Source organism: Larimichthys crocea, chromosome IX, assembly GCF_000972845.2.
Source record: "Larimichthys crocea isolate SSNF chromosome IX, L_crocea_2.0, whole genome shotgun sequence".
NCBI lineage: Eukaryota > Metazoa > Chordata > Actinopteri > Sciaenidae > Larimichthys > Larimichthys crocea.
In genome coordinates, this window is record NC_040019.1 from 6,032,168 (window position 1) to 6,058,232 (window position 26,065).

General features: G+C 39.4%; 1 protein-coding gene across 2 annotated transcripts; it reads right to left on the bottom strand.

Annotated features, from left to right (window-relative positions):
• Positions 1-13,880: 13,880 nt before the first annotated feature.
• On the bottom strand, positions 13,881-24,775 carry urm1 (ubiquitin related modifier 1). 2 transcript variants are annotated; one of them, XM_010736861.3, is made up of 5 exons: positions 24,706-24,775; positions 21,985-22,055; positions 17,339-17,420; positions 15,366-15,414; positions 13,881-14,770 (listed from the first exon to the last, which is right to left on the bottom strand). In XM_010736861.3, the coding sequence occupies exons 1-5, from the start codon at positions 24,738-24,740 to the stop codon at positions 14,702-14,704; spliced, it is 306 nt and encodes a 101-aa protein (XP_010735163.3). In that variant the 5' UTR covers positions 24,741-24,775; the 3' UTR covers positions 13,881-14,701. The 2 variants fall into 2 exon arrangements, with proteins under 2 accessions (XP_010735163.3, XP_027138060.1); XM_027282259.1 differs by having other exon boundaries at positions 17,339-17,429.
• Between the last annotated feature and the right edge of the window lie 1,290 nt (positions 24,776-26,065).

The following is a 26,065-nucleotide window of genomic DNA, read 5'->3' on the forward strand; positions in this document are numbered from 1 at the left end:
GAGCTCATTGATTGCCTCCTTGAAATTTATGTCAAGTTAGAATAATTGTTACTGGTATCAGTACTTCAGATATAAAAGACAATTGGATTTGATTAGGATCTGAAATTATGGAAGGTAATGGGATCTAAACCTGTCTTTGTTAAGGAGGGTTGCCTGTTTGAAACATGTCTGGTGGAATGCAACGCCACAGTATTAGTTGGGCTTCATCGCTTCGGTCTCACATAAAAGGGGTTAAGTAACGAGTTTAACGCAGGAAACACCGGAGGCTTGATCAGCGAAACAGTGATCAATGAGACTGATGTTCAATCTAATATTCACTGGAATTCTGGGGGTCATGGCAGGTCTTAACAACAATATTGGAAAGTTTCTGGTATTTAGCCAAGAGGACTTTTTAAATTTTTAAATACAATTTGTGATTTGTCATTTTCCATTTGGCTTTATTTATTTATTTATTTATTTTACAGCCGTGTAGCCTCGGGTAGTCAGCTAAGAAGAGAAGCTGTAGGATTTGGTGCTCTCACAGAGTCCATTGTGGAGTAAGAAAACAGAGATTAGTTTCTCAGTGTAAAAGGCTCATCTTTAATGCATTGGGTGCTAGTATGTGGGCATCAGACAACCTACACCTGAGTGGAGGACATGGGAGCAGACAGGTGAACTAGGGTTAGAGTTTAGGAGTGGGATGAGTTTCAAAGCTGTGAAGAGATGAGGATGGAGGATTAAATGTGTGTTGGGTCACTTACTGATGGAACAAGGCCAACAGTCACAAAGACATATAGCAACCAGAAATGGATGGGAAGTGAGTGTAGAGATTTAATAGTGAGCTTTACTCACTTAAATAAAAAGCTACTGGTGGCTTGAAGTCATAACTGGTATGAATCTCCAGTACCCACTTCCTGTTGTTTTCCTCAGCACAAGTGTTCAGTGCAGGTTTTGCTGCAGGAGACCACCTTGAATCTCCAATGACCCCTGGAGGTCCCCTGGGACCCAGTTTGAGAAACTCCTTTGAAGGTTGTTTTAAAAAGAAATAAAGAAATATCACAAACAGCAATGGTTATATCCAGAAATGTTTTATCATCTTCTTAGTTTGTAGGGAATATTGGCAAAAATAATTTTCTAAAATGCAACATCCGCCAATAGGTAGGGTGGTTTTGTGTAGCCCTCAGGGCACAAGCTGGTGTACTTTCATATACAAGGCAACTCATGCCATTCTATCTTTGTACTTCGACTTCTCAGAAGTATAATAGCAGTATTAGTTGTGATCAAGGGACTTTTATATGTTGTCTGTACCAAATGTTCGTACAGAGATTTGGAAAACGTTGTTTGACTTTCAGAGAGGAACATATTACAGAAAGTTCTAAAACTGTAAAAGTTGTAAATCTGATTTCTTTGAATGTTTTTAAATCCATTTTTAAAGGCCTGGAGACAGAATCAGTGGGGTGTTAATGCTTAAACTGATATTGTTGGATGCATGGCTCGCGCTACATTTTTATTTTCTGGGATGTTATACATTGTAATGTCTGATTTGTTTTGTATCTATCTAAATGTGCTTGTTCTTAGTTTGTTAATCTTAATGGGACATTTTCTGTTTAAATAAAAGTCCAATTGTGTGTTAACATATGGTGTCAATTCTGTCATGTTCAAACATGTCCAGCAGTCTACGCTCATACTGTACAAACGTATGCACATGCACACAAGAAGAATGTATAAAACCTAAATATTTAAGCAGCTTAGAAAAAAATAGAAATACATGGAAAATGCTAAACAATGAACATTCCCAAAAATGTGTGGTGGTATTAAGACAAGGCATTGACCAATTTTCACTATGCATTTTTAGGTCAAATAATTGAGTAAGACTAGACCCATAGTGAATTTAAGGATGTTATAATGATAGTGCTAATGCTCAATCTGCTCAGAACTCAAGATTCAAAATCAGAAGTTAAGGTCGACAGACAGAGGCTGTGAAAAAAGCAAAAAGACGAGTGATGGGAGGAGCTGGAGAAAGAGAATAAGGATGCTAGAAAGAAGAAATGAGGAGAGGCGTAGAGGCATAAACGTGGGTTGAAAATAATAAGCAAAGTGGTATATAATGAATTTAGACTCTTTTGGTGGGCTCTGTGAATAAACGAAGGCAGTCATGGATAACAATAGTGGAGCTGGGTTAAAGGGGCCGTTTGTGTGGACAGGTCAGAGGGTTGAGGGTCAGATCTCTCCTATTCATGACACCCCCAAGTGTTGCCACGCTCACACACACAAACACACACTCACATGCACACATATACGTATATCAGGGGGCACTTTCCCAGCGTTTGTGGCTGAGGCAGATCTGGGAGAGTTCAACCTCGGGTGCGCTAACTTTTCACAGCGAGGTCAAGGGTGGAGATGGCGTTTGTGTGTGGGGGTGTGTGAAGGAAAGAGAGAGAGAGAAAGAAAGACAAAAAGAAAATCTTCATTGTTTTGACCAGATTGCAGGAAAGAGCCTGAAAAAAAGAAAAAGTAGATCAACAGCAGTTATTGGGGCTTGTATACTTATGGTGTGGCTTTGTTTGACTCAATTAACGTCTTTTAACGGGTTCACCCAGAATCCAAAAGAAAATATATATTTTCTCACTTATCTCTAATGGTATAAAGTCATGTAGATAGATTTTATTTTATTTGAGATTTCGGCTTCCCAATACATTGATGGTAAATGGAATTTCGTTTGTGGTTCTTAATACTTAAAAAATTACATTCGGATGATTCAACAGCGACATGTCTTTTCAGAAACTGTCCTGCACTTAGATGAGTAGTCTGGACAGTGAGCACAGACAGATTGGAGAACTGTAATTTTTCAGTGTTGGGAGCACCACAAATAAAATTCAATTTACTTCCAGTGGCAGTAGAAATCTAGATGACAAATACCTCAAACTTCAAGCTAAATAAACCATACCACTGCATATCTGCATACCACTGAGGATAAGTTTTTTGGAGCTACTCATGCATGTGCATGATCATCTCTCTTTCTCCTTTTCTTCGGCCAGTCAGGATGCTTTAGTTAGCGTGAGAGAATCCCTGGCTGCAGGTTAAGATGTGTCATAATGAAAGTGTTTCTGTCTTTGTGTTTGTGTGTTGGGACCTAGGCTGGTAGGCAGCAGAGAGTCGTGACATTCTCACAAGCTTCCGGGACCTTTATTGCTGTGGCAATAATCAATAGCGTTCCCACAGAGACGTCTTTTGGCTGGGCGGGTCAATACCTGTCACTCAGGGTCTGAGCCATGGCACATACCCTCTTACTCAGCAGCTACAGCAGCTTCACTCTGTCTGCTCGTCTCCTCCCATGTCATCCTATGTACCTCAGGAGTGTAATGTTTTCACAATGTGTTTTATCTGAACTCATATTTGATCGCTGATTGTTTTCTTTGCACAGAGTGTGGAAATCTATAGTGACTCTAATAGGAATGCAACAGTTGATGATATAAATTGTGACTTTTTTGAATACAGTACTTGATTTAACCAAAACCTAGTGGTATTCCATTTGCAATTATCTTTAGTAAATTACCAACTGAAGACAGTTCTCTGTTATATGCACAAATTTGGATTTAGAGCAAATTGCAGCACTATTTCTAGTTATTACACCAATTACAAATAATATAATATCAGCTTTAGATCTATTTTTATAGATCTTTCAAAAACATTTGATATGGTTGATCATTCTCTGCTCTTACAAAGGTTGTACAGTATACGTTTGAATAAAAAGAAAGACTTGTGATTGGCTGGGTGAAGTTGGGGAGTGCCTAGTCTGAATTGCTGCTCATGACAAAAGGTGTTCCACAAGGTTCAATTCTGGGACCTGTCCACTTCAGTATTTAATGTCTTTGTCTTCTCATTGAGCTGTCAAGTCCATCTTTATGCTGATGACACTGATGTGTATTGTGCTGCTGATTCTATACAACTAGCCACTGAGAACCTGGAACTTTCCTTTAATGCTCTTATTCATCTTAAACTGGTATTTATGAATATAAAACAAAATTCATGCTGTTTACTAGAGCCAGAAATATTGATTATAATAGAATGCACATATCTGCACACTGCAAATGGATCTAACACTGAAGTAGTTATTTCATATAAATATCCTGATATCTGGCTGATAAGAAATGTGCATTTAAATATAAATCTAGACAATCTTGTGAGCAAACTATGTCAAAAATTATTTTACAGTAATGGGACTAGCTTCCCTATGATTAGTAGAATTGTTCAGGCACTTTTCCCATCAGTTTTGTATTACAGTGATGTGTGGTGTACTGTTCAACCCTCAGATTTATTACTGGGTTAGTCTTTTCTGGCAGAGGCCTAATAAGAAGTGGTATGTGTTTATCTATAAAGCCCTTGTTGGGGAGCAACCACCTTAGATATCAGTGTTGCTTGACAGTGTTCCCTGACTTGACTGCCCCAAATTCTTGGAAACTGTTTTAACTGATTGCTTTAAAGTCTCATCTGTTTTGTCTTATTTAATAACTAAGACTAAATAAAGAAGCTGGACAAGCATCATCATCTGGACAAGCATCATCATCAATTATTTTTCTATCAATCCATTAAACAGATAATCTCTTTAGCACTACACTCCAGTTCTGTTTGTTTTATCGTAAATGTTGGTTCAGAACATTCAGCGACTTTCAGTTTATGTAACTCTTTATGAATGGAAAATTTCACATCAAATCTGTTTGTTTTTTTTTAGCTGATGTGCTAATGAAGAATATCTCCTGAAACGCTACTATGCAAAAAGTTGATGAAGGATGATTATATATATATTATATCTATATATCTATTTAAATTATGTGAGTTCGTTACACACACGAAACCCATTTTTTGCCAGAATTTTTTGTTACAGCTCATGTTTAAAGCTGTTTCATTCACATTTAAGGAAGCGCCACATCAGTGCAGTGTGTTTGTGTGAAATCAAATGTCGAAATCACAAATACTGGACCTCACAGACGTCATGTTTCTGGTCACCATGAAGAGGAGATGCTGAGGAGCCGGTAGCAGTATAGATAAATTGACTGCCAGGCCAGTGGGCTGGGTGTTTTTTTTCCCCAGGTGGCCAATACTGCTGTTTGACTCAAGCACTTAAACAGAATTGCTTCAGTAAAAATGACCTGTGCACGTCAAGTCCAGTCTTTACACAACACCACTTAGTCAGCACAAAGAAGCTGGATGCTCAGACCGAATACTCCTGCAAAGCCTGAAATAATGAGATTATGAGGTCAGTGGTACAGGTATGATTGCATTATCCTGCTCTCATGAATATGAAACAGATCATCAACAAAACATTTAAAAAATTTTGATTCAATTTGAATGCTGTCAAATAAAATACCTGCCCAGTGAATTGATTTCAAGGTAGATGATGAATGCCTTACAGATTGGTGTAAAGTAAAGTAGAGGTTTTGAACTGAATAAAGTCTCCAGATAATGACATGTTTGGATGTGCTCTTTAACTTATCGTCTGCCTTTATGTTGCTACAGTTTAGAGTCAGTTTAGAGATCTCAGTTGCAGAGGGCGTGATTTAGCACTTGAAGCTTTTTAACTTTTAGAAAACTCACAGAAATGTCAAACTACGCGCATCCACTCAAAGGTGGGTTTACTTTTGTGTCCTTAAATCTCGCAAACACTGACACACAGTAGCAAATTACGGGATATTTGTGAACACCCTTGAGCCCCCCCCCCCCCTCCCCTCCCCGTGATCTCTACAAAGTAATGGTGAGATTAGTGTAGACTTCTCTGCTTCTCATCTTCTCTGTTACTCCCTGGATGACGCTGTCCGTCGCCTCGTTGCCAAGCAACAGCGCAGCCACTGTCAAAGAATTCTGGGGGATGTTTAGGCAGCGGCATGCTTGGGGGGAAGGAGTGTGTGTGTGTGTGTGTGTGTGTGTGTGTGTGTGTGTGTGTGTGTGTGTGTGTGTGTGTGTGTGTGTGTGTGTTTGTGTGGCTGTGGCTGTGGTGGTGGCCAGAGGAGAAGCAGGAGTGTGTATTGGTCTGAGTAGAGAGTAGCAGGACACACTCAGTTGTGCATTTATATGAGAATTTTCTTTTTAATCTTTTAATCTAAGGCCATTATGCTGCTTGGTGATTCTCCAAGATCTATTTTTACAGTTCAGCCTCTTCATCAGTGTCACAAAGTACACTGCTTTTCTCTGATGAGTCAACTTTCCTCACACCAAGAAATGTTTTTGATGTTTGCGGTGTGCTTTCATTTGTTCACAGGGTCAAATTCTTGACCCCCAACAACACCGCGAGCAATCTTCTCTCCGTTACAATGGATACTAAAACAACTGCTGATATGAGATTATTATATATTATTACTTGGTTCGTGCAGGCAGTGAATGAATGTGCAAAAGGCACGCGAATGCAAGACAGTGGGATACAGAATGAATTCATAATGAAACCTAAGACTGACTCTCTTGTGTGTCATGGCCTTAAGACTTCTATGCTTCTCTGTAATTGGCTTCCTGCATTTGCTGTCTGTCTCCTTTAATGCTCAATATTTCTTGCCTATCTCACATTTTCTCTACTAAATATTACAAGCTGCACTTTTATCCCCACTTTCATCATGGTTGCTGGATGGTACTGCCCTCACAGTATAGTGCTCCAGCAGGTATTGATGGAAGACTTGTGTTTGTCCACTGAGCCCTGCTCAGAAACTCTCCTCCCAGATTTACCTCTTTGTCCATTTGACTCTATGTCCTGTCTTACCTAAACATGCTTCCCACTATAAATTTCAATGACATTCTCTGCCACAGCACTCCCTCTATCTCTCTCTCTCCCTCTCTCTCTCTCTTTCTAACCTCTCTGCTCTGCTCTCCGTCCTCTATAGCCGTGCCCTAGCAGCAGGGAGGAGATGCCTTCACCAGAGGAGGTTTATTTTAAGGATTCCCCTGTTCCCTTTGTCCTCTCTCTCCTCTCCATCTCTCAACGGGATGGTTTCATAGCCCACCCCGCCGACTGGGCCTCCCTCTCCCCTGCCAGGCCTTTTAGCCAGCGGGTTAAACATTGATTTGTGAATGGAGGGAAGCACAGTGGCCCCTGCGTAGAGTGCAGCGGTCCCCTACTGTTTCTGTGTGTACACACACACACGCGGTACTATACACCACCAAGACTAACAGCCAACATGAAAGCTGCAGAGCTAAAAGGCCTTAATTCGACAGCTGAATGTAGTTGATAGAGTTTCAAAAAAATTGTTACTATTTAGCTGTTAATAATAATTTCGATTGGAGTTTTTTAAACTGCAAAGTTGGACAACTTCCACATTCAGGAGTAAAATACACACAAGTTAAGAGAAAGAACTACAAAATAAAACTAATTTACACATTTAAAGATGTTTCTTATCCACAAAAAAAAAAAGTTGATCCCACATATCATGTGCATCAACTGAGCTGTCACTTTTTGCCACACATGGGCGACACAAGGTGAGAGTGAAAGTGGACCCTCTTGACTTCTCACTGGGTTTCCCGCCTCTTAGAAGAGTCAGGGCATGAAAAGGCAGAGAGAGAGTGAGGGAGTGAGGGAGAGAGAGGGAGAGAGAGGAGTGGAGATGGAGGGGTTTGCTTTTCACCACTCAAAAAAAAAAAGAGCAATGAATGAGTGACTGGTTGAATGAATGAGAGGCGGGCTGGAGCTGAGAGGGGCTCTGGCCCTGTGGATCAGCAGAGGTTAACTCGGCTTCTTCAGGAGGATGAAAAGGGAAAAAACGGATTGAGCTTTAAAGAGGAGGACCCCCTGCGCCCGGGGCGGGATCAGACAGGATGATTTATTAGAGAGAGAGAGAGAGAGAGAGAGAGAGAGAGAGAGAGAGAGGAGGTGGCGTTTGTAAGCATCAAAAAGCTGCAGCGCAAACGCAGCATTCAAAAGTGCTGATATGCAAGACATGAGGATGGGCTTGATTCAGATTCCAGTTTCCTAAGAGAGAGACACACACACACACACACACACACACACACACACACACTCTCTCATTCTCTCTCTCTCTCTCTCTCTCTCTCTCTCTAGCTGTTAAATTTAAACTCACACATTGGTGCCATTTACACCAAACAGATTTACGCATGAACACAAAAGCGTGCCAACTCTCCAGGTCAGGATATTTTCATGGTGCCTCCTGAAATGTCATACAAAGAGCAAAAAAAAAAAAAAACTCTTTAATTAGGTTATTTTGTTTTAACGCTTGTAAAAATGCTTAAACTGATCTCATTGGTCACAGTGTTCGTGATAGCTGCGCTTCAGAGCTGAAAGATTTCACCCTGATGTTTTAAAATAAATAAAAGCAGCACAAGCACAAGGAGTTTATGATGATCACTTCACTTTTGCACTATTTTCTGATGTTTTATTGCATCTTCTAATGTGTTTTCATGATGAAATGTGCCACATAAATAAAGACAACGCGGCCTCTGTCGCCCCATCAATCGTCTGTCACATGAGCATCATATAATCCACTCATTTTCTGTCACTCCGGACAACACTTGCCACACAGGCCTACAGTAGGCTGCCCTTTTTTTTTTCTCCTCTTCTCTTTCCTGCAGCAGAATGGCTGCACATGGCGCTGAAGGCACCGCTTTATGTCCAAGTGCCTTGTTACGGCGTTGCACTAGTTTGCTCACACAAGAAGAGAGAGGGGGCACAAGACAAACACTAAACGTCATGCAGTGCGGTCAGAGAGTAAACAGTGTCGGGATTGTAATCTCTTTTTGGGTAGAAAATAGGGCTGTTGTGTCTTTAAGAGGGGCTGCTGGTCCCTCATCGCAGCTGCTGGCTTGTGTGTGTGTATGTGTGTGTGTGCGTGTGCGTGTGTGTGTGTATGTATGTGCGTGCGTGTGTGTGTGTGACACAGAGGACAGCGGAGATTCATTACTTAAGCAGTACAATGGACATTTATCACCCCGTGGTGTTATTCAAATTCAGTACCAAGCGAGGACCTTCTCCACTCCTCTCTCCGCCTTGCGTCGCGGCCACAGCGTTTATTGTTGGAGCAGCGTGAAGAAAAAGCCAGGAGGGCAGAGAGACATCCATCCAGTCAGTCAGTCAGTCAGTCCGAGAGACCCGTAAAGGGAGGATGGGAGGAAAAGGAGCGTCTGTCCGGAGTGCACGAAGCCCCGCTTCAGTCCTGATCCTCAGCCTCTCTCTTCTTCTTCTTTTTTTTTTTTTTTTGTCACCATCCAACGCTGCTCGCTGGGGGGCATTTGGACGGAGCAGAGAGATCCGGGAGAACGCACGTCGTGGGAACTGAACCAAGGACGCACCAACGGGAACTAAGGGGTTTCCTTTTTTTAAAATATATATATATAATTAAAAAATCGGTTTCATCACCAGCTATAAAACACCAAAGGAAAGAAACGCTTCAAGTGCCTTTCTTCAAATAGGAGGATTTTTTTTATTTTTTTTATTTTTTTTTAGATTTAACCTCCGTGGAAAGCCATTGTGCATCCTGAGGCACCAGAACTGAATAGTCTTTCCTTAAATCGATGACAGTACACAGGTGCAGAAATGGCGAAACGTTTTCCTGACGCTCTCACCTCGGACTCTTTAAAAAAAAAAAAAAAAAAAGAAAGAAAGAAAGAAAGAAAGAAAGAAAGAAAGTCCAGTCAAGCTGTTTCGATTTCTGTCTTTTCCACTCCTCTTCTTTTTTTTCCTGAGACACTTTGAAACTAAGATTCTCTGGTGAACCAAAAAAAAAGGAGATGACATTTTTATTTAAAGATGCAACGGCCATTCAGCCATCTTAAGGGGGGGCCCAGAGATCTGGACAGACTTAACTTTACAACTAGCAACCAGTGTAAAGGCACGGAGAGATGACGGTATCTGTCAGAGGAAGTAGAAGATAGGATGCTTTCAAACTGAGAAAGTGATTGTAGCTTGCAGGAAAAGAAATGCATGAAAGAAATGCAAAAAAAAAGAAAAGGATGGATCTCTGAGAGCCTGACATTAAACAAGGGAGTGTGCTCAAGCATTTTGGCATGTGCTAGTTTAGAGGAAAGTTATTCTTCTTATTATTAATATCAGGGCTATTATCTGCATGTTTTTTCATTGCAAATATGTAGTTTTCTGCAGCAAGTTCCTCAGTGAGAAAGCTGATTTTTTTTTCTTCGAGGGAAAAGGCGAATCTGAGGCAATGCTGAGCAGTGAGAATGTCAGAAATAATGCACAGTACTGCAACTGTGTGGGGATAAAAAAAAAGAAAAGAAAAGCGAAAGGAAACAGTTTTCAGTGTCAGACGCAGCTCATGCTGTCAAAGGGCATTTAGGCAGCCGTATAGCAGGTGCAGCCATTGGGCCCCCCCGTGTGTGTGTGTGTGTACCCCCCTGTGCACACTTATGACTTAAAAATAACCAAATGCTTCATTTCTTCTTGGCAGAGGATACACAGAGTCTTTAGCGACTGATTGTCCAAACGCAATTCTTGAGTAAACTCAAATGCAACCCCAAGAATTGTGTATGGACATCTGTTGCTGCAGACTCACATTCATCACTGCTGTCTTTGGCCAAACGCCACACCAAGAATGTAGGCCTCCAAAAAAAAAAGCCTACAAAGAAGCCTATAGAAAAGGCCTGTAGTCTCGTTTTTGTTTTGTAACTCTCTCATTTCAGGTAAGATACAAGCCACATTTTGCATGTTATGGAGAGGGGGAGGAAAAAAAGGACGAGGTGGATTTGAAAGGGCCAATAAAGTGGAGGAAATCTTATTCTGCCTCATGTAATGTGTTTTTCGGGGGGTCGTTATGGTTGGCCCGATTGGTATTTACACTTTGTCGAAGATCTAATCAAGACTGTTTGTTTTAAATGGCAAATATCGACTGGAAGCATTGATGTATCGACTGTGTTTGGCAAATAGTAGAAAAGCAGTAAGTTGAGTGCTCACAGTGAGGCCTGCATGCAGCACAGGATGCGCGTTTTGGTGGATGAGGCGAGCAAAGCTAAAGAGAGAAAACAGACACATGGAGCCATGAAGGACGAGAATAAATACAAATGAATGCGGCAGACTGAGTGAATCTAAAACACAAACTTTCGTTTAAAGCTGGATCTGGCTGTAAAAACAGTCCCTTAAATAATTCTTAATAATGTATTAGTATATTAGGAGCTTATTTAGAGCTTATTGAGGGACAGAATAAAGTGCATTCCACAGGACGACACTTAAAGCCACAGATAAATGACTTCAAACACCTTTTTTTTAAAAACGCATTTAGGGCAAAATCAGAGACAGAGTATTAAATGTCAAGGTGTGAAAGCAGAAAACAGTGAGGACAGAAGAGGCCTGGAGACTGAAGCTGCCAAATCTCTGGAGCCAAACAGCGTCACTGATAAATCACGTGGGACACTTTTTGGCCCATTACATGTTTTTATCTTTTTTTACTTTGTTCGTTTTTGTTTTGTTTTTTTGCTTTTTAAATGAATTAATTTACTTCTTAAAAAATAGCTCAGAATAATATTATTTTTTAAAACAATGAATTATTTAACATTTACACTAATATTAATCTAGAAAAAACAGGGATGATTTAAATATTGTAAAAATATATGGACTCTAAAAGATATTTTCTTATTTTTAAATATCCTGATTTTATGTCCTCAGTTTAGACTCACCATTTAAACCAATTCAACACACACAAGTGTGTGTGTGTGTGTGTGTGTGTGTGTACAGCCAACGTGTGTGTTGTTGAACATTAAAGGCTAACCTTTCTTAATTCCAGGGGATCAGTGCCTCCTCCTGTTTGCACAAATGCTTCTGTGTGAAATGGATTCTGCTACTGTTTCTATTTCATGTATCCCACAGAACATTGCTGTTAGCCTTTAAAACGACACATTAAATATTCTAATATCTCGAAGCCTCTCGTGCACAAATGCATTGCTTGTGCACGTGTTTTTTTTTTCTTCTTTTTAAACAAACTGCATGAATACAATCTGCTTCCCTCGTAGAGCTTCTTCTTTTTTATTTATTTATTAATAACCAGCAGGTTGTTGTGTTGACACAGAGCAGAGTGGGGTTTGACTGTGGTGATAGATGCTAAAAAATACCTCTAATTATGAGTTAGTTATTTGGACGTGCAGAGGGTGTGAGCTTATTTTTTTTATGAGTTTGTGCATTTCTAACTACAGTGTTTTGTTCACATGCAGCTAACCATGCAGAGTCAGTGGAGTCACTGCGGGGAGCTATGGAGCCTATGGGTGCAATATGAAAACACGATGGAGGGGGGAATAATCTGGCAACAGTTGCTTCTTAGCATAAAAACAAAGCAGGCAGGTGTCACTCATGTGAAAGAAGGTTTTATTTATATATTTTTTATCGAAATATTTGGGCGGAATATCTTTAATGCAGGGATGGGAGTTAGAAAAAAACATTTTTGCAAAAGAATCATCCAGAGCCTGATAGATAGAAAGGAAAAAAAAATCAATGCCATTATGTAAAATCATACTCTAGTAGTTTATTTTTATTGGCTAGTGTTTGCTTTATGGCTGTGCAGCCACACACTGGAGAGCACAGGCAACCATAGTTGTAACCTAGGACTGCTCAGGGTCTTTATAAAGCATGGTTGGGATGTGATGGAGATGGTGATGGTGATGGTGATGGCCAGGTCGACCCTCTCACCACCAGCAGCATCTCTCCTGTCGCAGCTGTCAGTCAGTCAGTCAGTGTGCAGGACTGATGGAGTCAGGGTACAAACCTAATTTTTACGCACGTCTTCATACTAACAGATGAAATCTAAAATGATTACACACTTTAATGATCTTAATATTTGGCCCACATAATCAGAGAAAACATTTTCTTTTTTAATGTTAGAGGCATAAAGTCTGTAACACATGCATAAAAATGCTTTGGATCGTCTCCTCACTCTATAAAAGTCTCTCACTAACACACTCAGTGTCCCAGGCCTGCACTAGCTGACACAGTTGACACACACACACACACACACACACACACAGCTACATTCTCTCCTCTCTCTCACCCCCTCGCAGCCTCATTAGCATTTCCTTTCTACCGGCCATTATCGTTCGGTTTCCCGTTGCAAATCGGACTCCACAACCGAGAAAAGGTTTTAGGTCGCCCCGGGCGCTCAGGGGAGGGCAGCCCGGAGGCAAGACCTCGACCTCCCGCAGTGGTCCTGTAGTTCACACCCCACCCACCCACACATACACACACACATACACACACACACGCCCTCCACCCCCCTCTTATGAATATTCCAGCTGAGTGGGGGCCATATATAGGACGGTAAAATCTCGTCTAATCAGCCTAAAACTGCAGTGTGATCACAGAGCTCTGCTTAAATCGATCAGATATAAACTATCACCAGGAATTATCGACACGTGATGTAAAAATCCTAATTGAGAAAAGCGTTTGGCTACAGGGCCTCTGTGTGCGGCGCACACTGGTTTGGTTTTGCAGCTCAAACTGGACTTTATGGTCAGATTGGAAAGTGCAGACACGCACAATGCGGATTTGGGATTAATAAAAGAACCATCTTTACACTGGAAAACAAAAATACTAACATAGGCGACAGTTAACAGTAAAATTTAATACAAAATGATTTATTATATTTCGTGAATTAAAGGCAAGAGTGTATAGGAGTTAATAAAAGAAATATTTCTAATTTAATATGTATTTAATTCGTTCATTCACGACTTAAATCGAGAAAATATCTCTTAAAAATATATAATTATATAAATATTATTTAGATTTTTAAAAGTGTAATTACAGACAGAATTATGGCCATTTTTTATTTTAAAAAAAACGTTTGTTTTTTATTTTTTTGAGGAAAACTATCAGAAGCATTTCTAAGAATAAAAGATATTGAGGAAAACTATCAGAAGCATTTCTAAGAATAAAAGATATTTTCAGAAAAAAAAAAATCAAGCACAAGAATCACCAAAAAAAAACAAAAAAACAATAACTTTATTCTAACCCCATAATTAGCATTTCTAAAGACTTATACATTCAATAGATGTGTTTACACACATTGGAATATGCACAATCCATCCAGTGTGCATATTCCAAAGGCTGTTTTATTTATCATGGCATATAAAGAAATTATGAATGACATTAGTGGAACACAGCTGTTGTCATATAAAATATGTAAGTTATAATTTGGGACAAATATATGAATAAAGACTTACAATGTCCTTATGTCTGCTTACAATTACATAACAGTGTGTGAAGACAATTCATTAAATGTTGCCATAGAGTTTATGAATGCTAATGAGGGCTTAAAGTAAAGTTATCTTTTCTTTTATATTCTTGTGAACTGAAGGTCATCGTGGACCCCAAGACCAGGTCATTTTGTCTTTCACACTCACGGAGAGGTTAGAGGAGGATGACGGTTTACACACCAACTGCAGATTATTTACACTCGCACCTGTGAGTTGACCACCAGAGCTTTCGTATGAGTGACCTTTAAAAAAAAAAAACCTAAACAAATATGTTGGTATTTACGCCCAACGTCCACAGAATTCCTGTCTCACAGTTTCCACATTCTTTTCTTGGGAACCATCACTGAATTTCCACTCATTCCTGCAGACCGACATCAATCACCTCAGATGTCACGGCGCAGGGGGGACACATCAGCGGCGTCCAATGGGGTGATGTGTTGTTGAGATGTAGAGGAGAGGGGGGGGGGTTTAGAGTGCAGAGGATGTGAAGAAAAGGGCTGTTACAGAGATGTCAAGGATATGTTTGTATTCCTCGATTCATTTTCTATCCTCCATGAAGAGTCGAAATGAACACAACGTTGTCTTGGTCTTGTAGCTGATAGTCCAGCTCCCCCTGAGGTTTAGAAAACACACAGAAAAATTCAATATTCAAACAGAAATATCCGCCTTTACTAACACAAATATGTCTATTTCTCCTGCGTTGCCATTGGGGTCCGGTGATCAATGACAAACTTTTCATTTCATTTACATCCTGTGTTGCGTCCTGTAATTGAATCAATGGCTTCAAATTGAAGCGTTCAGACGGTGTGTGCATGTAAATATGTGTTCAGATATGAGACCCCAAGGACAAGCTTGTCTCGCAGCTGCTTTTGCATGATATGAAACATTAACTGACTTAGAAAAAAATGAACAATCGGAGAGAACATATATAGGCTAACCTTCACACTCACAGACTTCACCTTCCTGATATAAATGTCAACACAAGCATGTGTTTATATAGCATTATATAAATGTTTTTATACAGTTACAGTGATATCCTGTCCTGCATGAGGACATAAAGCTGTATAAAGCTTTATAAAACAAAGAATATAGGTAAAAACAGCTTAAGATGAAAATAATAATGCACATTTAACATGCTGGACACACACACACACACACACACACATACGCTACACCTTCTGACAGTGAACATGGCTCCCAGTGCTCACCATTAGCTCCCAGTCTGCATCGTTGATAAGCACCAGAATCCCAGGTCTCCTGTGGGAAAACACAGCGTTTTGAGTGGGACGCATTTCCCCAGAGGTAACGCAGACGCAAACAAAACGTACACATGCGTGTAAATGATACAAACAGGTAGAGCAAGAAAGCCTCCACGGACGCACGGGAAAAAAAACACGGGTAAAAATCAAGAAATAAAAATCAAGACACAAACCTTCCAAGATTTAATGATGTTTGTCAAAACAGAAATAGACAAGTATTGCTTTCTTCTCTGAATGTAAACCTGTCCAAGTGAACCATGTTTAAAAATGTAAATATATGTAATTACAAATTTAATTCGCAATTATCTTGAATTACAGTTTAGTCTTTAACTTTTTGGGGTGGTGGACTGGGACACACTGTGTGTGTTCTAACATTTATAATCAGCGTAATGGAGTATGCTTATTTAAAAGACACAGAGAATTGATGAATACACCTAACCAAGTTTTTTAAATAAAATCCTTGCAGTGATTTTTTTTATTTAACAATGATAATAATTAATATTATTATTATTATTGTTACAATTTATAGCTAAATGTAGCCCAGAGAAAACAGTAATTGAAGTCTGGTGTTTTCATTTTCCAACACTTCACAGTATAGAATTAGCACACTAACAGTATTATGTAAGAAAACAAACAATGATGAATGTATGAAAATAAATCTATCAATAGAAGTGTCTGCATGTGTTTGTTAGTTATGTAATGTACAATTCTCATTGCTGCTAATGTTGTGCTCTACCTGCAAATATGCATGAAGCTCATGTGTTACAGCTCATTTCCAAACAGTTTTCTGTCTAATAATGAAAGTAATGATGATGGTTTTTTTTTGTTTTTAGAAAAGAGACATAAGCAGCTGAGGTAAAAGAGTATGGAGATTGTAGGGGGGAAACAAACTGTCACCAGGAATTAATGGAGGCCCAAAAATAACATAGAGATAAAGCCTAAAAAGAATCACCACCCTTCAAAAGAGGATAATGGGGATAATGGGGGAGGGTAACAACAGGCACCTATGGGCGCAGGCTTCTTAACACATGTTGTGGTGTGTGTGTGGGTTTTTTTTTTTTCTTCTCCTGGAAGTCACAGAGCCGCCACAGTTTAGTTAAAGTGGATGGTGAGATAATGCCTGAAATAGACACTGATGCCTCTCATACTGTTCATACCTCTCTACCACCTTGTGGATGCTCTATGACGTCAATGAGAAAGGGCAAAGTGAGAAGAACCTGTGAGTATAAACATATATATGTGCACACACGCAAAGGATGGGATAAAAAAAACAGGGCTGCGACGAGAAAGAACAAAAGAATAAAAAAAAAAAGAGTAAAGATTGTAAAATAATCACACATAGCACCTATAGATCTTTTTTTTTTTCCTTTTTAAGATAATGAAGAAAACACCTAAAACCTGTGTGTTCTGCCAACATAACACACACACACACATCTAATCTATAAGGTTTATAGGTAGGCCAGGCTTTTTTTTCTCCATTCATTGGTTAGGTGGAGCTATAAATAGTCCTGCACAAAGGCAGCTGTAAAAGTCAGCCAGTCCTATAAGACTGTTGTGAGCCCTGGACCCACACATACACACACACACATATACACATGTGTGTGTGTGCACACAAGCTCTCACACACAGGTAATCATCTTACTGAAACCCATAACCTGAAGGCTAGACTGTTTTTTTTTCCCTCCTCTCCAGCATTTCAGCAGTTTTAACCTGCAAGAAAAAAAAAAGATTCACAAAGCTCCTCGACTGAGTTTCATTTTTAAATTTTCAATAGATTCAACACTGTCTTCAAATAAAGACCAAATATTGCAGCCATATTTGTGACTGTTAGTGGGGGTGTGATGTGTGTAACATATCCCTTTAATGTGGTTTGGTTGTACATAGATCAAGTGTGTGTCAAGTGCAAACGCACACACACTCACACAGAGTCTCCCTGGACAAAGAGCTCGGGCCGTTCCTTCAGCAGGTTCTGTTGGATCCAGACCAGCAGCTGCTTCACGTCCCCTGGAAAACATGCACACACACACACACACACACATTTATATATATATATGTATATATATAAAGCCCATACACACACAAAGCCCATACACAGGCAGACAACAGAGGTCACAGGTCAGGGGTTAAGGGTCAAGGTGCATGGTTCCAGCCCCCTGGTCGATGTGACGCGACGGAAGCACCAGGCGGGACGAGGCTGTGCATGTGTGTGTGTGTGTGTCTGTGTGCATGTATATTTATGAGTGTATGTGTATGTTAGGGGGAGACTTGAAAATGGGGGGAGGGTTGACTGATGTCAATGGCCAAGAGCGACATTGTTCACATTGGTTAGAAAGAAATAAAATAAATGATTTGTGTGTAGAAATCTAGACACCACTGAACAGATTAGAAAACAACAACAAAAAAAAAGCATCTACAGCCTGCTGTGTCATTTTCAAACATTAAAATGAAGGAAGAAAAATGAAAATATCAAGCCGGACATTTTTCAAAAGCATCTTCAAAAATAGAAACGCAATTATTATATATATTATATTCCTCTCCTGCCTCACACTTGTAGTGAAACTGTTCAACGCCGGACTGCTAAAATGAGCAGAAAATCCAATTTCAGAATAATAATTTTCTTTGTTAGAGACGAACATTAAAGCGCCTGAGCTTGAACATCAGTGATGCTTGAATTTTCCACGAGTCTGACCTCTCCAACAATCAGATTGACCTTGTCTCAACAATAGGTTGAGCCTCACTCAGACCGGCTGACAGAAAGCCACAAAGGCGACGTCAATGTGAGGTTTTAGGATAAATCCCCACTAAACAACTAATAATGAATATATTATAGATATGGCAGTTGTTAACATTAAGATTCAAGGTGGTCTAAGAGCTTTTGAGTATCTGAGGATTAGTGCTTAGCAAGTTTTGTTTAAAAAAAAAAACAGAATAACATGGACAAATGCAAGAAAACACACAAATCTAATATTTTCTCATGACCATTTTCCTGGTTGTGTGTTGGACTGTGACATGTGTGTATGATCACAGCTGTCTGCTTAACGTACAGGAGCAGTGATAACACATGAGAGCATATCACACACACACACACACACACACACACACACACACACACACACACACACACACACACACACACACACACACACAAGCCATAAGAATTAACAGTATCGGCCTTCCTTAACTAGTTTACACAGGAACGAAAGAACAAGAAATGTACAAGAAGAGAGTAAATAAACAGAAGAGAGAGAGAGAGAGAGAGAGAACGAGCAAATACATTACAAGAGGGCAGCAGCAGATGGAGCAGATACGAGGGCACGACAGTGAGTCATCCTCAAGTCAGGTGTAAGGAGAGCGGTGAAGCCGTAGCAGGTAGCTGTCGAACCGCACAGGGAGTCACAGGTTCAGCTAATATCACATTAAACCTGGGCAAATACCAACGTTCAGAGAGATGCCAGGAAAAGATGGAAATGTGGATTTGCTTTTATATTCAAAAGTATTGTGACATTAGATGTAGAATACAGGCTTACACTGTGTTTACAATGAGCACATGTAAAATTACTGAGATAGTTCTGTGTCAGAAATTCACGAAAACAGCTTTTCTGGGTTCCTGGATGATGAAATTATACAGAGAGAGGGGTTACAATGGGATTGGTGTGCTTTTAATTTGAAAACTGGCTCCACACACCTGACATAAATGTTTGTTTTTTAAAAATTTTCTATGGGAAGTTCAAGGTTTAATTCATTCATCCATAAAATCACGGAAATTACAGCGCTTAACCAGCCAACGCTGATTGGAAATACCTGGTTAATACAAATTCAAGATCAAATAAAAATGAAAATAAAAACATATTCCACAAAGTTCTAGCAGAAATAGTTGAAGGTCTACTTGTGGCATTTAGCTGGTGACAATAAAAAGATTTATGAATTTCTAAGAGGCACCTGCCCGGTCACACTGTGCCTATGAGGGCAACAGACGTGTGGATGATATGTGATGTATAAAGGTGTGTGTGTGTGTGTGTGTGTGTGTCACATGCAGTCCCAAGTCTGCGTGAATGGTGTTCAAGTCAATTGCAGTGCTGTCGGCCAGCTCAGTAGTATAATGATAGTGCTGGTTTTCTACGGTTGCAGGCCTCCGTATGAAAAAAAAAAAAGACAAATACCTCCCCTTGTACACACACACACACACACACACACACACACACACACACACACACACACAGAGTACTAGGCAGTGAATATTGACCTGCACCTCTGCGGGGCTAAAAACAGAACTAATCACTACAGCAGTCATAACTCCTTCTTTGCGGTGACTCCTTTCTTTGCACTCTCTCTCTCTGCCTTTGACTATTGGTAATTTTTCTCCACCATTACCCCTTATTCGCTCTTTCATCCTCTCGCCCCCCATTTACTCTTCCATTTGCTCTCCCTCTCTGCGTCTCACACACACTCCAACGCTCTCTTTAATTCTCTCGTAAAAACCTGCCCTCCTCCCCTCTTTCTCTCCTTCATCTCTTTCCACCTTTTGCCATCCTCTTTTTTTTGGTACTTCCCTCCCCCTAAACACACACACACAAACTCAAACATGTTAAAAGTTGCACACAGAAAACAAACAGGCTGTCTTAGCTCAATACAAAGGTCAATAATAACGATTCAAAGTTTCATCGGTTAAGATTTTTATAACAGAAACAGTCATCAAAAAAAGGCTACACAGATTTGGATCATCCGGTCTGAACCAAAAAGACAGACGTATAGAAATGAAAAGACGGAAGACAGTGTAAAAGATAATTAGGAGATAGGAGAGAGGACAACGACGACGTGGAGAGAGGTGAAGGTTTTTGAGAGCGCCTCGAGGTCCAGGTAGAGAGGAAAAAAAATAAAATGAGGGAACAAACAGACAAGAGAGAGGGAAAATGCGTCACAGGCTCCTAAAGCATCTTGGGATAGCTGCGTTGCGTGGGTGGAAAAGGAGACACGGAGGGAGGGGAGGGAAAAGGCGCCATTTTGACACTGATTCAAAAACGTGCCTGCTTTTCTTTTGTGCGTGCGTTTTTTCCCTCCGCCTTTCTTCTCCTTTTGCTTTTCTGTCTTTGTACGATTATGACGGTCATGTGAGGGGGGGGATGAGCTATCCATCTTTCTGCTGATGCGAGGGGCAAAAACTGTGTGATCCTTAGACCACGGGGGTTTTGTTGTGTGTGTGCATGAGAGAGAGAGAGAGAGAGAGAGTTAGATAGATAGAGATAGAGAGAGAGATATAGAGAGAAAGAGAGAGAGAATGGGGGTGGGGTCTTTCAGTCGAGGGTCATCAATCACCGGCTGGGGTCAAAGAGAAATACGAAGGATTCAGAACCAATTATATCTGCCTTCGCTGCACCCCTTCTGTACCAACACACACTCATGACAACGCGCACGCACACACCGGCGCGTATCGTGAAATTAGTTCGGAGCAACATTTTCAGGATCAGCAGACCTGCCAGACACGCGAACTTAAGAACACAATGAGCAAATACATCCAGGAAATGTTATGTCAAAATGTCCGCGCACCTGTGACGTGAAAATCCTGAACTTTGTGAACTGCATGGCAAAAAAAAAAAACTCTTTTCTAGTGTTGTGCACACACACTCACAGACACACACACACACACAGGTCGACTGGTGCAGCAAGGTCATGTGTGGCTGACATTCTCTGTTCTGGTCAACTTTTGTTTTTTTGTTGTCATGGTAACATCAGCGCCGTGGATGAACAGCCTTTGTTTAGTCAAATACCAAAAACACATATTTCTTTCGTTTGTTCTCGCTCCACACACACACACACACACACACACACACACACACACACACACAATACAATATATATATAAATTCACACGACATTTCCAGCTTCCAGGCAACTGCCATTCACAGCCTTCACTTTTCCTCTCCATGGGTGCTGCAGTGGGTTTGTGGAGTAAAAGCAGGCTGCAGCAGGGCAGGTTTTCCCTTGACTCCTTCATGCTGAGTTAGTGACCCGTATTGGAGGGAACCTGAATCCCTCAGCAAAATAAAAGCTAATCAATTTGGATCCTGTAGTGGAAGTGGAAGTTTTTATGAATTGAGAAATGAGCACACGCCCACCATGTCAGCCGAAATGACCTCAGACAAAAAGGTAATAAGACTCTGCCTCTGCGCTGCACTGTTACAACCCAAAGAAAAAAAAACAACATTATCTTCACTTTTACCCCCTTTACTACACCCAGTCACATACATCGATTTGTGATTCGTTTAGAGGCTACACAGATGTTAGAGATGAGGATGGAAGGTAGGAGGAAGTAGGAGAGGAGAAAAGAAAAGGTGATAATAATAATAATGCTGTATGGCAACAAAGTGCAAAGGAAAAGCTACTTCTACTGTATGGCTTATTTATGGTTGTTTTAAATGCTGGTGAAGGGTTAATAATACAGCTGACCATTCTAGTTGTTAGATCTTCCACTTGTGTATTACTAGCCTCAAAACATGTGTGATAGATCTCAAGACATCACTATTATACAATGAGGCTCTAATTATGAAATGCACAGACAGGTGATACTCACAAGGTTCGGATTGGCCTGGAAGAGTCACATGATGTTCCTTCACGCCATTAAAAAGCAGCTCTGCTCCGCCACTAGACACAGAAAAGAGTCAGATAAATCAATAGAGTGTGTGTTTTTGTTGGCATTTGAAATAAAAACAATAAAAAAAAGAACTAATGGTCTGTTAACATAACATGAGCTGAGACGTGAGTGCTGAAAAATGGAAATACTGTTGCTGTTTAATACGGGGGTGTTAAATTCTCACGAGGGGCAAAAAGACAGAAAAGGAAGTGGGAAGTAGAAACATCAATTCCTCATCAAGATAAAAGCATCTTTACATGTAACATTTAAACTACACATGCACTTAAGCAGCCTAAACGCCCTGCACGATTAAATACGTTAAACCATGTTACCGCTGGTTTCCATCGCCCGGAGGCCGAGGCAGTTTGTCCGGACAAGAGAAGAAAAGGGTTTTTATGTGTGACTCAGGGAGGAAACTAGGGGTCTTGAAAGAAATCATGAAGACACACTGAGAGAATGTTTCAGCTGACAGGTGAACAAGCTGCTGCTCTGCAAATATTTTGGAAATCAGTGGATGACAAAACATTATGACCAAACAGCAGAACTGTTTTAAATCTTTTAGTCCAAGTCAAGTCATTTATTACACTTAGTTTGGTTATTGCAGACAATGTTGCACGTCCTTGAGCAGCTTTATGACAATATTATACTTATGAATCACTCTGATTAAATAATTAATATTGTCAAGTATTTCATTTACTGCATTAGCCAAAAACATTCCTTATTTTATCCATTCATTTGTCAATTGATTTTCCAGTCTATGATTTCTTCTTGCTTTTACTGGAAAGATTCTTGAAAAGACCTGGGAAGGTAAATTTACCCCAATCAATGTCTGAGAAGCAAAATATTTTTAATAAAGAGAGTGCATGTCTGGTTACTTTACAGTTTATGATCCAACCACAGGACGCAAAAGTACACAGATTGTTTACTTGAACAAAAGTACAGATACATGTGTACAAATAGAACTTCTTTGCTACAGTAAAAATAAACAGGCTCTGAAATGCAAAAAGTACTGTTTCCCTGAAGGACTTTTCTGTCCACTGTTTCTATGCGCCTCTTTCATCACGTTACGTCTGTCATGTGATACGCACCGATATTGATACTGGGAAGTCGTGCCACAATGCAAAATAATTTATAATTCCACTTAAATACATTTAAAACTAAAGTAACAAGGCTGTTTTGAAAATGTATGGAGTAGAAACTTCAGATATTTGTGTAACAATCTAGAGAGTAAAAGGTTGTCAGGAAAAGAAATACTCAAGTAAAGTACAGATAATAGAAAAAAAGAATTGACTTAATTGACTTAAGCATAGTCACATAAGTATTTGTACTTTGTTACTTCCCACCTTTGGATCCAACACAAATGTCCAAAAGAATTTATGCAGTAATTATAGTGAGCTGTGTTGAGTTTGCAAACAGTTTTTGGACAGTTTGTCTTAAAACTGGAAAAGAGTGACAGAGCTCGAGACAACATGCATTTATTATTGTAAAGTTTATTCCGAGACTAGTTGCATTTGTTTGGATGCTTTTTAGCAGAGTTTCAGGAGCAGGACCACAACTCAACCGTGCCGCTTCCAACATTCCTATAAATACCTTCCTGACCTCTTTTCCTCTCATATTTTTTCTCCACAGGGTCCTGGGAGGGTCTGTTGTTGTGCCAGCAAAGCCTCAGCACAATGCAGCAACAGACTGACTGTCTGCTTACATCAATGCACTCCCTTTATTGAACATCTTTTGGACTATTTCTAATAAATATCTGCACATTTTAAATATTCTGCACGCTGTGAACCTTTGCACACCACATGGCGAATACTTTGTACATTCCTACACAAACCGTAGAGCTACTTTCATTTTAAAACACATTGGACTTATATATTTTTTAATACTTTCATATTTTTTTTATTTAATGTCTGTTACGAACCAATAGCACAGAGACAAATTCTTTGCATGTGAAAACCTACTAATCTGATTGATCATAATCTTCTTGTTTGGTTAATAAATCACTTAAATATATAATAAATAAATATAATAAACAAATTGAACATTTTTTCTATTCTAACATATCAGTTCCTTATTATTATTATATTATATATTCCTTATATATATATATATATTGTGTGTGTGTGTGTGTGTGTGTGTGTGTGTGTGTGTGTTTATCACACCTATACTATTACTGCTTGCTTATTATTGCTTATTATTGTTGTTCTGAGATTTCATTCATTAAAAACTAGGTCTATTATTTGCATGCAGTTCATTGATCATGTTCAGTCATTCAGTCATAGTCCTGGCATGTTTCAGCAGACAGACTTTGCACATTTGGCTGCACAGGAGGAACAGGAGGACAGGTTATTACAGTGCAGGTAGGCGCACAGAGACGCACCTCTCATGTGCATCAGGTAGTGTGACAGCTTTAAATGTTTACAGGCTGCACAGTGCAGATCGTGTTGTTTAAGTCTCTGTCACCACAGGATGACGGCTCCTCATAAACAAACTGGCATCTCACTTTCACACTGATTTCAACTCTTATTTTAAACAAACGAAGCGCAGCGATACAAAAACAAACCAACACAGAGGCGCTCCGACATTTTCTCTCCACATATCTGCTGACAAAACATGAAAACACGCAGAATAAACCTGCGATAAAAATGTTTTTAACTCGCCTACCCAAACTCCAGATGGACCGCTATGGGCGCTGCCATACTGCCGGCACATGCAGGAAGTAGTGGAGGGGGGAGGAGACGGAAGTGACGTATTATGATGCTTTTATTTTTTTAACTTTTTAAAGTCCATCTTCATGCAAATAAAGTGTACACACTTAGAGAAGAACTTATCAAACCCTTGTATTTAATACTTGTTTATATGATTTCACTCATTCATTATTTATTTGATGTTCCTCTCATTCCTCTTTATATCTGCTATATGTTTGATGTGTGATATACACCACAGCAATAATTTTTTTTGTATGGTACAGTGTGACTTTACTCTAAAATATTATGATTATTATGTTTTTGTCTGAGTTTGTCATTGTTCATGTAATATTGTTTGTTTAAATAAAGTTTTAAAAAAACAAAACAAACAAACAAGAAAGTCCATCTCTGCTGTGTCTGCACATGTTGTACAACATTTTTTGGAAATACTTAGTATTATTATGTAAAACAACATGAGATTATTATTGAGGGGGGGAATATTATCACTTCTTTTAATGTAACTTTCATAAACTTTTTATTTTATTAGAGACATTTCATATCGACAAAGCTAAACATTTCAATTTAGCCCCATATTTAAGTCGATTCTAAAAGAAGTCTCTTCAATTTCTAACAAATAAGACATGTATGTCTATGTAAGTAGTTCAAATCTACTGAGAGATGTTTGTCTAAAGGAAACAATTATGATATCACCCTCTGTTGTAACTATTTTATTTGATTTTACTTTATTTATTTTGCTTATTTTTCATTTAATACAAAATAAACAAGAGGAGCCACGTCTAACGACGGGCTTCCATTACTAGATATAATAGATATAACTATAATTGTCTAACTGAACACACTGTGAAACATATTTGTAAATATGAACACAAAGCTTATTTTATGTGTTTAAATAAGACATTGTTCTTTCATTGATAATGTCAACCTCTTGCTTTGTTTTCGTTCTCCCTTCTAGTATTTAGATTAAAATTTGCTGACTATATTCAAGCACTGTATTGCTAAAGCACATTGTCAAAGGTTTGTGTAATAATTCATTGTTGATTGTTTGCAGTTGTTTGCACTGCTACATTATATAGTCCACATCTATTGGCTATTTACTGTATAGTCCCCTACATAGTATTGCCTGTAAGGTGGTGAGTGATTTGGGGCACAGCCATAATTGTGTAATGAGTGTTTTAAAATGATGTTTTGTTATCTCTGTGCTTTTCCAATGTAATCATTTTTATTTTGTTGTAAGATGCTTTTGAGCAAACTTACTTAAAGAGCACAGTTTTATTTGCAATTATATCCAGTTTTTACACTTGAACTTGAGCATGTAA